Source organism: Equus przewalskii, chromosome 5 (assembly GCF_037783145.1).
Source record: "Equus przewalskii isolate Varuska chromosome 5, EquPr2, whole genome shotgun sequence".
NCBI lineage: Eukaryota > Metazoa > Chordata > Mammalia > Perissodactyla > Equidae > Equus > Equus przewalskii.
Window position 1 is genome coordinate 13,430,974 of NC_091835.1, and position 15,925 is coordinate 13,446,898.

The following is a 15,925-nucleotide window of genomic DNA, read 5'->3' on the forward strand; positions in this document are numbered from 1 at the left end:
CATATAAATATGAGCAGGAGAAATATAGGCCAATAAAGATTTTGAGATCATTTTTCCCTTAAATCCTTAAACTAGCATAATAAATACCACATTACTTGTAAATTTACTTTTAAAAAGTATACTTGAAGTGAAAAGTCCTCCATGAAGACCTTCATTGGTGAATTAAGAGCCACATTCTTCAAAACAAAAACAACAATCTTTGTATTTGCACAAATTTTATTAGGAAAGGATTGTAATTTCTTTTTTTAATCTGGAGAGATTTTTATAGTTGAATTTCCTCCAGTATCTTCCAGTAGTTTAAATTGTGCATGTAGAATGAGAAAAACCATGCTTACTGTGCTTCAGTCTAAATGAATGAGTTAGAATCATTCATTTGGGGCCCAACGATTCATAATCAGAAAACAGTATTCATTTTTACTTAATTTATTCATAGATGCAAAAAAACACCCTCCTGAATCATTTATTGAAAGACTTATTCTTATTTCTGGGTAAGTTTGAGTGCACATTATTTTACTTATGAGATTCAAACAATTTGTATAATGTACAAAGGCATTTGCTTAAAAGAATGGTTTCTTTATCAATGTACACAATATGCAGTCCAAAACGGAACATGAAGCACATAAAATCATTTTAATTGTAAAAGAAATTAAATTCCTGTGTTTTCTTCAGACAAGGTACGTTTCATTCCAGTTAGATATATTTCTTTCCATTAACAAAAATGGGCAGCAGGAACTACATTTGAAATCATCACCAATACCCCTCTCCTCATAATTTTCTTTGCTATGTCTGGGACTCAAGTTGCTGAATCTCTCTTTTATTTGTCAACATGATGTAGCTTCTACCTTGAATACTTATAATTTTCTCTTGAACTAGTTGGATGCCATTTGTCTGGGTCCAAGTGGTGGAAGAGGAAGAGGAAGAAATTTCATTTTCAGTATTATACTCATTTGATCATATTGATTTTCTTGTTTACAAAATGTTACTTCTTAAATAATTAGGGAATATTTTGGTACATAATTTAACAGCCTACTGAACTATTTTAAACTTTGGTATGCATAGAGTATTCTGCCTGAAGAGTTCCAATATTTTGGGTTTACAATCAAAGAGCCTTGCAGGTAAAGAGAGAATAATATACCAACACCTTGTTTGGTAAGATACATCCCACATCTCTTCAGAGTTTAACCTATTGTAATCAGGTTGTGCTCACAGCTTCTGAAGCTGCTCTGTTAAAGAAAGATCAGTGACTCTGAATTTTTAAATCCAATTGGCCTTTATCTTGACACCTTTTTGGCATTTTATACCATTGACTCACTCTCACTCTTGACTCTTTTTTGATTCTGAGAAATCAATTTCTCCTTGTTCTCTTCCTACCTCCCTGTCCACTCTATTTCTACCTCCTTTGCAGGGACCTCTTTACCAGCCCTGTAAGTGGGAGTGCACGAAGGGACCGGCCTCTCAGCTCCAGCCCAGCCCTGCGAAATTCCTGGGCAAGCTCTTCTAGGCTCAAAGCCTCAACTTTTGAATCCAGAGCAACTGCCCATCCCCTCCTCCTGTGTTGAGGCCTATGTATTTATCTCCTTCTGGGACATCTCTCTCTGCATGTTGGCCAGTGACATTATCTTATTTGGTTCCACCATCCCTGTTCAAGCTATCTTTGCTGTCTTCAGGGCAGCTTATTTAAATTACCAGCACAACTATCTAGTGAATAGCCAAAGCCAGAAATGTGGGGGTCATTGCCAACATATTCCTCTCCTTCATTTTTTTTTTCGGTCACCAACTTCTGTCAATTCCATCTCCTTGATAGCTCTTTACTGTCGCCACAATCATGCTGCCATGTTAGTATATAGGTCTTTAACCCAGCTGGACTATTAAAACACATAGTCTCCTATCTGTCCAACTTCTCTTCAGTCTTACTCATCCCCCCCAAGCCAACCAATCCATTCTCTGGTCTGCCTGCAGTTATTTTTTTATAACATGGGAACCTGACCTTGTTTCTCTATTTTATAGTAATATTCCAGGGGTACTTGTCAGTTGTACTGCAAAAATCTGATCATAGGTCTGTTACTTCCTGCCTGGCGGTGAGCTCCTTGAAGGTGAGGACTGTGTGACATCCACTGGGTATCAACAGCTTAGTAAGTGATAACTATTGTTGAAAACAAACCCAGTCCAGTCTTTCATGGACTAGACAAGGTCCTTTATTGCATGCACTTTGCATGTGATCCATAGTAACAGTATATCAATCGGAGAGAAACTTTGTATATAAAGAATTTAATCCTTTATAAAGATAGGGAAATTAACTACATCCAACCGAATTGGGAGTAGCAGTTTCTGTGTGTATCTAAAGGAGCAGCTTGTTTAAGCCACTGAATTTGTATTTACCTCTAGGACAAGAGAAAAAATAATCTGATAATTAAGCAGGGGGTTGAGAGGAGAAATTTAAGGGCTAAACAGGGTGTTACTCTGACCTTTATGATCATTATTATTTACTTCAAACTTTGAAATTAACCTGGCTCCCTGATGGGCCACTGTATCATTCTCAGTTCTTTGCTCTTTCATCTTCTTTGTTAAGACAGACCAATCCAAGAGTTTAGTTTTAATTAGTGTTCTGAGCTTCTGGCTTTATATTATGCTTTTGTGTATATTAAAATGAAAACCTTGCTCTAGAAGTTTTGCTTAAGAAGTCTGCATCCTATTTATAGATCTCTTTAATTGCTCCCCAACCCCTAGTGGGAGGGAGCGGCGCTTGTTTATCATAGGAGTGTTTGATTTTTCTTATGATTATAGATGTGGATTTTAAGCTACTTATGAGGATCAGATAAAGAACTTGATCTCCAATTGTTATTTTCCAAGTGTTTTCATACCATTGCTAAGTTTATTTTGAGAAAGACTGCATTGGGATTGCTAACATCCCTATTTAAAGATGCAGAAAGTGAGGCAGAAAGGTTAAATGTTTGTCAAAATGAAGGATGTAATAGCTTGTGAACAGTGGAAATATCCTCATCAGGTCAGGCTATTAAACCCATGGTTTAAAGGAGTTTCTTAAAGGGTTGGCGGTAGCAAAATGGTTAAAGCGTGGGGCATGGGGTCAGAGAGATGAGGACCTTAATTCCGGCTCTATATGAATTTGGGCAAGTTAGCTAATCACTTAGGACCTGCTTTCTAGGCTGTAAAATGAGGTAGTAATGCCTGTAACACTGGGTGCTCAAAAATACAGGTATATGTACAATGTTGCTCACCTATGGCTTGATGTTAATTTAACGTAACTGTGAAGTGCTTTAGTGAATGTGAAATAAGCCTATGCTCTTGTGTGGGGAATAGTTAACCTTATATTTAATAGACGGGGAAGAGTATTAATAACAGATAACACAGAAAAGTGAGAGACCATTCATTTTATTTAAATTCCCATTAAAAATATGAAGTCATTCAAGATCTTTTTAAAAAAGGAACACCACTGCCTTTCGCAAGAGGCTGAGTGTTGTCAGAGTAGAGTGAAGTGAGAGAGAGCTCAAAATTGGTATTGAACTGGATGTGTTCAAACTCGAGTCATGTCAATCCGCTGCCTAGCAACCAGGGTATTGGTCCTTGCCACCCTGTGGGGAGCCAGAGGGCAATTTAGCACAAGGAGGACCCAAAAGGTTGCTTAGTGCAGCGCAGTAGCTGCTGTAAGGGAAACGTGTTTCTACAGAACCCTACAAATGTCAATGAATTCATTTCAGCGCTGGCTTAGTCTGGTTTTAAAAGTCCAGCCAATGTTTCTCAGAGTGTGGTCCACTAACTATGTGCATCAGAGTTACCTAGACAAAACTACAGTGGGGTTTTTAGGGCAAACACTGAGAGAAGTGTTCCTTCCAGAGGGCTGCTATAGCAAAACACCATACGGGCAGTCAGCATCCTGGCTAAGAGGCCAGGGGCTGGACGGGCATGGGTCCGGATGCTGGATCTCTCTATTCCCAACTTGTGTGATGCTCGACATGTTTCTTAATCTTTCTATGAAAGTATCCTCATCATTAAAAGGTGGTGAGGATAATGATGAAATGTATGTTTGTAATTACGGCAAGTAAAGAAAGGGCTTAAGAAGCATATCTGGCACAAAGTAAGCAGTCAATAAAGGTTAGCGGCTATTAGCTACTGGGGTCAAGACTTTTTGCCAGCATAATTCTCTGGGCTCATTTCTCAGTCTTAACCCAGCTCTCCAGTGACCCCTTTCTTTTTATCTACTGTCTCCGGGCTTGACTATTCATGTTCCATTATCATCAAGTGATGTTTGTAACTGGGTTTCTCTCCCTCTTATCCTATAAGGCATAGGTTTTACTTTATCTCCATCCTTAACACCAAGCACAACTATGGGAGTTTTCACTGCTAGTGATACAGAAAAATTAGCAGAGAATAAAATAGTTTCTTCCCGGGCTTCATCCTCTTCTTCTTTTTTCTTTTTTGACTTTAGATCTGTGCAGTTGGGAAAAACACGACAAGAAGATTCATTCATGTTGCTGAGCCAAATGCTCTGTCCTGAGCTTTGTAAAATCAAAGTTTAGCAGATATCTGGGATCTAAGGTAAAAGGCAATGTACTTGACTTCTCTTGGAGTAGTGCTTAGGAGAAACGAGAAATTGAGGCTGGAGGTGAGAAGAGCAGGAATTATCCCAGGCTGCAGGTAGTTGAAAGAAGGCTAAGGTAGGAACGAAGGGGAAGGTGAGGAATTTCTCCTCAGGAGAAATGGCAAGACAAAGGCAAATTCTGTGGTCAACCCATTCTCAGCTGAAGTTGACATTCTCAGAGAACTATAGAAATAAAGGGATCAATCTGGCCACTTGAAGTTGTGGTGCAGAAGCTCCTGAAAGCACAAACCAAACCAAAGGCCTCTAAGAACCCTGAACTATCCTTAGAAGTCTCCACTATTGCGTTGATCTGCTTTTCAGGCCATCCTGCCCATGGGAAAGTCGCTAAACTCGACACCTTGGTTGCATCCAGAGATTGGAGGTGGAGTTTCTGACGTGGTCCTGGGATGTAGGACATAGGATTTGAGCTGATTGCCCTACAAACCAGGCAAGACAATGAGCAGATCTTAAGAGGCAAGAGCTGAGGCAGGCTGGAACCAAATCCCAGGCCTTGAAAGCCTCAGGTACTAGAGACCCAGAGCGGAGAGCTAAGAACCCCTGGTTCATGTGAGAGCAACTTCTCACAGTCTAAAGGAGGTTGCTGCAAACCTGGAAACATACAAATACCCTTACACCCAGAAAGAGGTGAAAGACCACGAAATGAAAAGTCTCTAAAATCATGGAAACATTTATAAATCCATAGTAATTACATTACAAATGATTAAGAATGGACTGTGTCGGATGAACTTAATTGGCCTCTATGATGGGCAGACAAGCCTAGCTGATAGAATCATAAAGCAAAACACAGGTGAGATTTTGATCACTTCATATATTTTCACTATCCAATTAAAATAATAACAATAAAAAAGAATCTATATAGTCTCTAAGGTGACTACCTAGTGACTTGAAGAATAAAGTTGGATTTTAACTTTTGGAGACTATTTTAGGAGATAGACTAGGGTTGCTTCCAGTTTGGGCAGTATTTTAAGATATGTCCTAACTAACTTTTTCCAAAATATTTTTTAATGACAAAAATTAATTTGTAACACCAGAACAATATATAAATTGAAAATTAATCTCTCCCTTCCCCCTATAATTCCAAACTTGTGAGGTAACCAATGTTATGAGGTTGATGTGCATTTTTTAATACTTTTTCTAGGTTTATATGAACATATTTACATATACACATGGGTTTTATATCTTCAATGACATCATACTGTATATTCTGCAACTTACTTTTTTCCCTTAACAACATATCATGGGCATCCAAGTTAATATATTTCAATATATGTAATTTTTTGTGTGTGTGAGGAAGATTGGCCCTGAGCTAACATCCGTGCCAATCTTCCTCTATTTTTTTTATGTGGGATGCTGCCACAGCATGGCTTGATGAGTGGTGCTAGGTCTGCACCCGGGATCCAAACCCAAAAACCCTGGGCTGTCAAAGCAGAGTGTGTGAACTTAACCGCTGTGCCACCAGGCCAGCCCCTAAATATATGTGATTTTTATTGGCTACATATTACTACAAAATATAGATGTGCCAAAGCTCATTCAATCCCACCCATATCAATTGATACTACAAATTGTCCAGTGCAGCAATACCCATCTTGTAATTATATTTTTAGGTGCTAGTGTTTGTTTTTGTAATATGCATGTGGCATGTTTATATGTACTACTGAAAAGATACATTTGAATTACATCTCAAAAGACTATAGACATGTGAGTTCTACAAACGTTGTGTGATAGTGCTTATTTCCCTGTCTTCCCACAATTACCAAACGATACTCATCTTAAAATTTTTCTTCATTCAGATGTTACACATCATTTTTGTTTTAATTGGTATTTCCACGACTGCAAGTAAGGCTTGGCAGCTTTGCATACCTCTTGGCCAACTGCATTTCCCTTTTTGAACTGCCTGCTCATATTTTTTGCTTGTATTTTCTTGAGTTATTTTTCTCTTTCTTATTAATTAGTGGGGTTTTACATATTAGGAATGTGTGTGTGTGGGGGGGTCAGATACAAGGAATTGCAAATAATTTCTCGGATTAAATATTTTCTTTTGGCTTTATTTATGGAACCATTCATTCTATAAAAACAAATTTTTATTTGCTCATATCTTTCCATTTTCTATAACTTTCCACTTAAAAATGTTTTCCTACATTTTTATAATTTTTGTTTTTAAAGTTCAGATTTTAAAAATTTATCTGGAATTAATTTTTGTATGTAATGTGGGAGAGAGACCTAACTTAATTTTTATCCAAAATGGATAGCCAAGTGGTATTTGTTGAATTGTCCACCCTTCCCCAGAGAATTTGAAGTGCTATATTTACCATTTATTAAGTAACCATATGCACTTCAATGTGGATCTATCCTCTGTTTCATTTCACTGGTTTATTTGTGTATTCCAGAAGACAGAAAATCATGGAGCACATTACAATTTATTTTTTAAAGCCAGTGTCTCTCTAATACCACAGGAACAAAAAAAAACTAGAGTAATATTTCACTCATGAATATAAATGCAAAAATTTTAACTAAAATATTAGCAACTCTTATGTAGTAGAGTATTAAGGTAATAATACAACAAGAAAGGTTATTCCAGAAACACAAGTATGGATCCACAGGACAGCAGCCTATTAATTCTACTACAGTATTAAATTTAAGCAGAAAAGCCATTATATCAATAGCCTGAATATGCATTTCATAACATAGGGTGGTCAGCCTTTATAAGCACTGTAGAGACCAGAAAAGACCCTTCTTAAATCCGATAAAGACCAAGGAAGACCCTTCTTAGATAATTCTTTTATGCCAGAAACTGTCATAAAGTCCCAAATCAAGAATAAGATAGGATGTCCAATATTAGCATTATTGTTCAACATTGCTTTAGAGATATGAGAAAATAAAATAAGACAAAAATTGAAGAAATAATATACTTATTAGAAAAGAAGAAATTTTTAGTTGTTTTAAGATGATATGACTATACACCTAAAAATCAAATAAGAACTATTAGGATAAGTGAGTTTAGTAAGCTAGTTACGCACACTTGAAAATCAACAGCTTTTAAAAACATCTCGGCAATGAACAGTAAGAAAAGAAAATGCATTCTAAAAATTCCACTCACATTTGCAACGAAACTATAAAATACACAGAAATAAATTTAACAACAAAGTTAAAGATCTTTACGAAGGAAGGGCAATATTTTCGTGAACAACATGCAAGCAGACCTGGTTAAAGATTCTCTGTTAGAAATTCAATTTCATAAATGTTTCAGATTCTACCTAGATTAACATGCATTTACTGCAGGACTTTTGTACACGTTTCTTGTGTAGAAAATGATTTGCCAACTCTTTTTTTTTTAAACAGTGATGCTCTACTCGATATTAAAACTTCCTCTAAGGCAACTGTAAATAACATATCATGGTACTAACATCACATTTACTATTTTTATCAGTAAAAGTGAAAAAAGTATACTCAGATATCCTGATGTTATCTCAATCTGCACATTTTTGTTTTTTATACCTCCTTAGAAGGTGTTGTAATTCAATGTGAACTTTCGGAAATAAACATGAAATAACAGAATTTGAAAAGCAAAGGTAAATTTATGGCAAAAGATGATCTGGACTGAATAGGACAACGTAAAATATCTATGATTAATCAGATTAGTATTAATATGTACACTAATAAGGTTAGCTTATATTCATACAAATATGTGAAGAGCTGAGAAAGGGTTTCACTATTGTTTGTAGCTTTAATTAAATCCTAATTGGGATACCCTCCTTACTCAGAATTAAAGACTACATTTAGACTCCACTGCTTTCAGTTTCACCTCTGCTGGGCTAAATTTTATCACGGCATATTCTGTAAAGAAAGGACTGGTTTCCTTTATTCATTCAGCAAACATCTTCTAAGTAGCTGTTATGTGCCACCCAATCTCTGCCGTAAAGCAGTCCATAGTCTAGTTAGAAGAAGCAGCAATTTTGTAGGCTTCCCCTCCACTAACTGAATGCAAGCAGATGCTACACCAACACATTTTTATCAGTCCCTTAAAGCTGTCCACAGGGTTTTACCATTAACTATTTGCATAGTTAGTACCTGAAACAAACATATCTCTTAAAAAAGAAACACTATTATGCAAAATTTCCTACAACTCCATCCAAATAAGTCAAATAAAATTAAATCTTCCTAGTAAGAATACTCAAACATTTCTCAACGTGTGGATTTTAAATTAAGTAAAAATAAAGCAAAAATTCAAAACTTGAATAGTCACAAAATAATGAAGAATGATTAACAGGAAAACGGAAAGCATCTACAGGTGATAAAGGTTGAAAGACATCAACTAATCACAGCATTTGGAATTCTCTATTGAAAAGGAGAGGAAGACAAGAATAACTAAGTTGTATTAAGAACTATCTTGGGGAAAGCGACATTTATAAAATAAACGGTTGGAAGCATCTTGTTTACCTCTTTCACCAGTAAATTTTCTGCTTTGTGCTCTGCGTCTTCAGGTACTGTGGAGCACACTGTGCGGATATCCCAAGAAACTGTTGCCGTCTGGGAAGAACAATGAGATGAAGTTAAGCCTTCCAGCCGAAGAGTATTGAGCAGACCACTGCACCAAAAACACAACAGCGAAGTGTCTCAGATCTTAGCATTTCAGGCTAAGAGAAGACAGAGAAACTTCCATGGTTCTTACCAATTTAATCTTTAGGGGAGAAGATCCGATCCCTCTTGATTACCACTACGAGCATTATTGTGATTACTATTATATCAGTGAAGCTCACAATTTTAAGCTGTTCCCTTCTCTGCAGAAAACAAAAATTTGGGCATCTATATGTTTTGACTAGTTTATTTCTATTGGTATCTTTTGTTGTTGTTGTTAAGGCTAAAATAAATTTGAAATGAAGGAGAAAACTTATAAAATCAGCATTATTTTAACCTTACTGTAAATAATTTCTTGGATATCCACAGGGTAAACTTACCCCCTTTTAGAAGCTGTGTGTGTGTGTGTGTGTGTGTGCAGCCACAATTCGGGGTAGGAGGGAAGAAAGACTGTTCAGTAAATCTGGACCTTGAAGAAAATAAGTTGTGTTTTGGTATCTTTATTTTTGTTGAAATAAACAAAATATTTTCAATTTCAATGCTAAACAAACAACTTTCTATGTAATGAATATACATAAACTAAGAGTATAAAGTAGCTCTTAAAATGAAACAACTAAAACAGATTTCACAGGTTGTTTCCTCTTTGCGTACCCCCAGCTCCATCAGGCTGGGGGGGACAGGATGCCCTCAAAACAGTAAGTTTCCACCACCAGCCATCAGCTTCCTTTCTGTACTCCTTGGCGATAACTGAGATGCTGAGATGCTAAGATGAGTCTGTTAACATACTTGTTAACAAGAGTTGGGATCTTTTATTTTGTACATCGGCAAACCCACAAGTGATTCATCAGGAGTTCTAGAAAACAATGTTTCATTTGAATGGTCGTAGGTGAGGAGCATTTTTTCTAGACTATTTATTGGAACAAATGAGAGTCTAAAAACCCCTCCTTAGTTTTGGAGAAGATGGGAAGGAGAGGGGTCCATGGAAGCTAGTCTTCTAAGTTCACAGTTGCTGTGGCAAGCTCTGCCACCAAGGGCAGCATCCTTCCTTTTCTTCCAATCCAAGACTCGCATTTTCTTCAAATCCCCCTTTTTCTTTGCTCTTGATGTAAGCTCCACAAGGGCAAGAAATCTGGTTTGTTTTGTTCACTGCTATGACCTCAGTGACCAGTTGGGTGCTTAAAAACTCATTTGTTGAGTGTGTGTGTACTATGTGAGCATGTATGAGTGTGCATGTGGTGGGTGAGTGTGTGGTATGTGCCCGTGTGAGCACATATGATTGAGTGTAGTGTATGAGTGTGTCTGTGTGAGTATGTGTGTGTGTGGTGAGCGGGTGTGTGTGTGTAGTGTGAGCATGCAAGTATGCATGAGAGTGTGCTGTCTTTGAGTGTATGTGTAAATATATGTGGTGTGAGTGTGTGTGTGCTATGTAATGTCATGTGTGAGCATGTGTATGTGCCTGTGTTACTGGGGATGGTATGTGAGTGTATCTGTGTTGAGTGTGTGTGTGTGGTGTGCTTGGGGAGCATGGAGTTTGGACACTGTGAAAGAGGAAGAATGCCATGTGAATCTAACAAGATCAGAAGATACAAAATAATGAGGAAACTATGTTCAAGATACATCACATGGTAAAAATACATGCTCATCCTAAAACATAGCTGCAGACTGAGTTTCCTTGGTCAGCACACTTGCTCCAGGACTCGACTGCAGTTGTGTGAACAGAGTCTGGAAGCGCAAAGAGGCTGTGGCTATCAATTCAAGCCAAGTATGGATACACACACAGGGAGCCATCGCTTCCCGCGTGAAGTACAATAAAACCAATTTAGGACTTATTTACATTCTACATTTTTGATTCCTTTTGAATCTCCTCTTTCAAGTTGCTTCTTTTCTACTATTCACTCTGTTAGAAGATAAACAATAAATAAAGTCCACCGAAAGTTTGGAGCAGAAGATTAAAATTCATGCCTAACTTGAGCTTTGGGGATTACTGCTGGATTTCAATTATCTGGGGATCATTTATTTCCTGATTGGGCAGATAATTCAGATACACAGCGTCATTTGCTTGGTTTCTAGGAACTATTACCCTCTGTAATCTACTGAAAAATTTAGGGATTTGTTTGTCTCTAATTCAAAAATTTTTATATATTTCAGCCATTATTTTATAACTTTTTATGCAAAAAAGGAACAGATTCCTCTTTCTCACTATCCACTATAGCCTGCTGTTAACTTCTTGCCTGTAAAAAAAAATACCTGCTCTAAAATACTCTAAATCTGATAGAGTGCAGAGTAACATGGCCCAAATTTAAGCTTCCTGTTTAGTCAGACCACAAACCTGTTGTCCCGCTAAGATCACTGCTCCGTGGTATAACACAATAGAGTGAATACTGAGCTGGTTTAAGACGCTTTTGTTTTTCTTCTTGATTGTGAGTTTCTGGAATGTGGGCTTAGGTTTCCAGTAGTATAGTCTTATGGCTACTTGATTTGCAATGTCATATGTAAAGACAGGGTCCCAAATACACAGCTAACGTTCATATGCAATGTATGAGATTGGAAATTCACTCAGGTTGGGGTTATAAAAACGAATCCTGTGTTCAATGGCTATGAGTGATTCCTGATGACTTCTAGTTATGAAATGATGTTGGTTCTTTACTAAAGGAGACAACCCGGGCTGAATCACCCTCATGTGACCATGTGATAAATCTAAAACAGGATTTCACTTCACGCATGGAATGACGGCGCATCTAACACCTTGCACTGAATACACAAGATATAAGAGAAAGAATATGTGTATAACGAATGCGTATAACATGCTATGGATCTGTTATATTTTGTTGCCATACTGGAGAATTTGCCTGAAAAAGAAATTTACAGAAAGCCTCTACAAGGTTCAACTTCAAGAATTGTGGTGCTTCTACTCATTTTTGATTTCTTTAATGTGTCTCCGTTGAAGCAAAAATAAATCGATCAAATAAGAAGAAAAGTATACACAGTCATATTTGTTAGGGGTATTAATATGGTTACTAAGAATTTCTTTTCTGAGAATTAGATGCTTTCAGACCACTACAAATTGCCTTGGCCACAAGAGACTTCCTGTTCTCTTTTATAAACTGTCTGGTTGGCAATTAGTACAGCTCAATAGCGTGAAATGGATCCGAGGCAGCTCTGGAACTCAGCCGAGCTCCCTTTGGGTGGTAGAGTTTTATAAGGGGCCTATTGTCCAGAGATTAGGCATTTGGAAATAAAAGCTGTCATTTTATTTATGAAATGACGCATGCAGGCCTGTGTTTGTAATTTCAGGCCCACCATATTCAGACATCCCCGACTACAGCCCTGGCACTTTCTGTTTCTCTTTACTCTGCAGTGGGCAGTCTTTGCGGCTTTGTCACAGCCACCATTCTGCTGGCTAAAATGACCACAGGAGACTTCGTTCCAAGCACATCGGGGCTATTTCTCAATTGGCCAAAGGCCACTATCAAAGTCTATAAAAGAGGCTGCTTTTCCTATCCTGGGGCTGTGCAGAGCTTCCTCTGACAGTACTGTAGACCTCAGCTGCTCAAAAAAAGGGACAAAAATGATGGTGTTTATAGTAATCAGTCAGTCCCAGCTTGAGAAGTCAACAAGCCTCACAAGAGGGACTACTAACTAACACATCACCATCAATTTCAAGCCCAGCACGTGTTTAAAAGTGATCTTCACCTACTTTTCTCATTAAGACACTGATATTGCCTTTTATTCTAGCAGAGCAGGCACTCATCTTACATTGGTTGTTTGAAAAACATTTTTTACCACATTCAGAAGAGTATTGTTGTCATTTTATTTTATTTTTTAAAAATACATGAGATTGCAGCATTATTCATAGTAGCCAAGACGTGGAAGCAACCCAAGTGCCCATAAACTGATGACTGGATAAAAAAGATGTGGTATATATATATATATACACACACAAAAGAATACTACTCAGCCATTAAAAGACAAAATTGTCTCCTTTGCAATAACACGGATGGACCTTGAAAGTATTATGTTAAGTGAAATAAGCCAGACAGAGAAAGACAAATACCGTGTGATTTCACTCATATGTAGAAGATAAACACATGGACAAGGAGAACAGATTAGTAGTTACCAGAAGGAAGAGGGTTGGGGGGTGAGCATAAGGGGTAAAGGGACACATTTATATGGTGACTGACAAATAATAATGTACAACTGAAATTTCACAATGTTATAAACTATTATGACCTCAAAATTTCACAGTTATAAACTACTATGACTTCAATAAAATTAAAAAAAAGTACAACAGAATATCACTTTAGTACCTTCACTGTGCTTTAAGGAGAAGGTCTTTCTTGTTTTGCTGAAGTTAAACTGAATGGGAAATGTGCAAACAGTGAGCAGTTGCCCATAAATGGACGGTTGTCATCATCCAGCCAAGTCAAGCCTGGGGACTTAACCATCACAGTATTTAAGCATCTAAGCAGGGAAGTTTGGAGACCTGGTTCAAGGTTTTGGACTGACAAATCCCTGAGCAAGTCTTTTCACTTCCCTTTTTGTAATTCATTTTCCAGGCTCCAAAATGCATCTTGCCTCCTCTAAGGAGGGCAGGACAACACATTCTACATATGGAAAAATGCGAGCATTAATAAACCACAGCACTCCAATAATATAAAGATACTTTACTGCACCAGGCCCTCCCCTTGGCAAGGACTCAGAGGCTGTGGTCTGAGCTCACTCTCCAAGGAGGCTCAGTGAAGAAGCCTGCTCGGTGTGAGGCCTGCAGACATGGCCCCGTGATGAACAACCGGCCTAAGACACGAGCCAACCCACCACAGCCAACCCGCCATGGCCGTTTTCTATATGGTTGCTCACATTCCTTCTTCCATGCTGGGCTCATTCCTGCACATGCCTTGTCCCTGCTCCTCTTCCTCCCAAAAAACCCTTTTTTTTTCTTCTTTCTTGATCTCAGGTTTAGTATAGGTGCTGGCTCCTTTTGAAAAGCTTCTCTAATTCATCCAACACACATTTTCTCTTCTCTGAACTATATCATTTACTATCTGTCTCATACATGAAGTCTGCAGCTTAACTCTAGAATATTTTAGACCCGAAAGCTCTTCTAGTGATTAATTCAGTGAGTCATTTTACATGTGTGTTATTTTTTGCATATGAACAAGCCATTTCTTATTTGGGAATAAAATATAACAATAAATGAAATGTTTTGCCATGTTCTTTCTTTTCTTTCTTGTTTCTTTGGTATATTTTGTTTTTTCCTTTTAAAGAATGAAGTAGTAATGTAGATGTGTTTTTATGATTCATTTGTACCCAATCTCTGACAACCTACATCAGCCCTATCTTAATGTCTAGAACAATCCTTTTTTTTCTAAAAAAATAATAGTGTTATTGAGATATAATTGACATGCGACAAAATTCACCCCTTTTAAAGTATAGAATTCAGTGGTTTTAAGTATATTCACAGGGTTGTGAACCATGACCACTACTTAATTCTAGATTATTTTCATCACCCTCAAAATGAATCCCATATCCATTAGCAGTTACTCCCCATTCTCCTTTCTCCCAGCCCTAGGCAACTACCAATCTGCTTTCTGTCTCTCTGGATTTGCCTATTCTGGATGTTTCGTGTTAATACAATCATACCATATGTGGTCCTTTTGTGATTGGTTTCTTTCACTTAGTATAATGTTTTCAAGTTTCATCCATGTTGGAACAGGTATCAGTACTTCATTCCTTTTTATGGCTGAACAACATTCTATTGTATGGCTATACCACACTTTTTTTAATGCATTCACCAGTCAATGGACATTTGGGTTGTTTCCGTTTTTGGCTTACTAGGAATAATGCTGCTATGAGCATACTTGTACAAGTCTATGTGGACACATACTCTTAGTACATTGAGCCCAGGGCAATCTCTATATATTCTTACTGAATTGAAATAAGCACTCTAGAATCGCTTCACTACAGTACCAACTTTCTAATGGCACCACTCACTGTGGGATTCAGAGTGTTAGTCTTTTCTCCATGTTCTGCACTATATTTTTCTAAGAAGCAGCCAGCCAAAAGCATGCTGTTTAGACAGAAACTCTAATAGCAAAAGTCAAGGTGCTTATGTCTGCTTTCTGTCCTCACAGTTACTCTATATCCTTGAATAGGAGCCTTTCTGATTCTCAGCTTCATTAGCTTGTAAACGAGAGGAATATTACAACTTACAAATAGCCTAGTTTGACAAAGATTATTACTTAGCTTTTAAATTGCAATTACAGTGTTCTCGCACGAACACTGTGAGCCATTTAAAGCCTGCTTTTCAGGTTCAGAAGCCAAGGATTAAAAAGAGGTTGAGATTCCTATATGTTAAGCTGTGTCTCAGTCGGGGAAGTAAGAAGAAGAAGAAGAAGAAAAAAAACTCATGACTTTTCTGCTTTTCAATTGAAAAGCTATTAAGGTTTTTCTGCTTCCTCTCACAAAATGACCCGTGTGGTTGAGTCTGGAAGTCCCCATATACCAGCGGCGTTTTACAGCTAAAAACATACTCTGAAAAGAACAAGCCATTGGTGTGTTAAGAAATCACAATTCACTCACTATCTATAGTAAGCCAATGGAAATCGCAGATGCTTCAGAAATCCTTGAGGCACTAATTTTGAACCACTGATATGACGACGGGATTTGAGAAAACCATGAAAATCTCTTGACAGGCTGTTTCAGGCACACAACACGGACTTTTGAGAGCTTAGT

At 37.6% G+C, this 15,925-nt stretch overlaps 1 protein-coding gene across 30 annotated transcripts in view; it reads right to left on the minus strand.

The window, feature by feature from the left end:
- Nucleotides 1-15,925, minus strand: part of DOCK10 (dedicator of cytokinesis 10) — a 263,891-nt gene that overhangs the window by 127,997 nt on the left and 119,969 nt on the right. For all 30 annotated transcript variants that reach the window (XM_070619963.1, XM_070619973.1, XM_070619968.1 and 27 more), the window contains exon 3: nucleotides 9,056-9,145. In XM_070619963.1, the coding sequence (XP_070476064.1) occupies nucleotides 9,056-9,145 (90 nt within the window). The remainder of the gene's footprint in view (nucleotides 1-9,055; nucleotides 9,146-15,925) is intronic.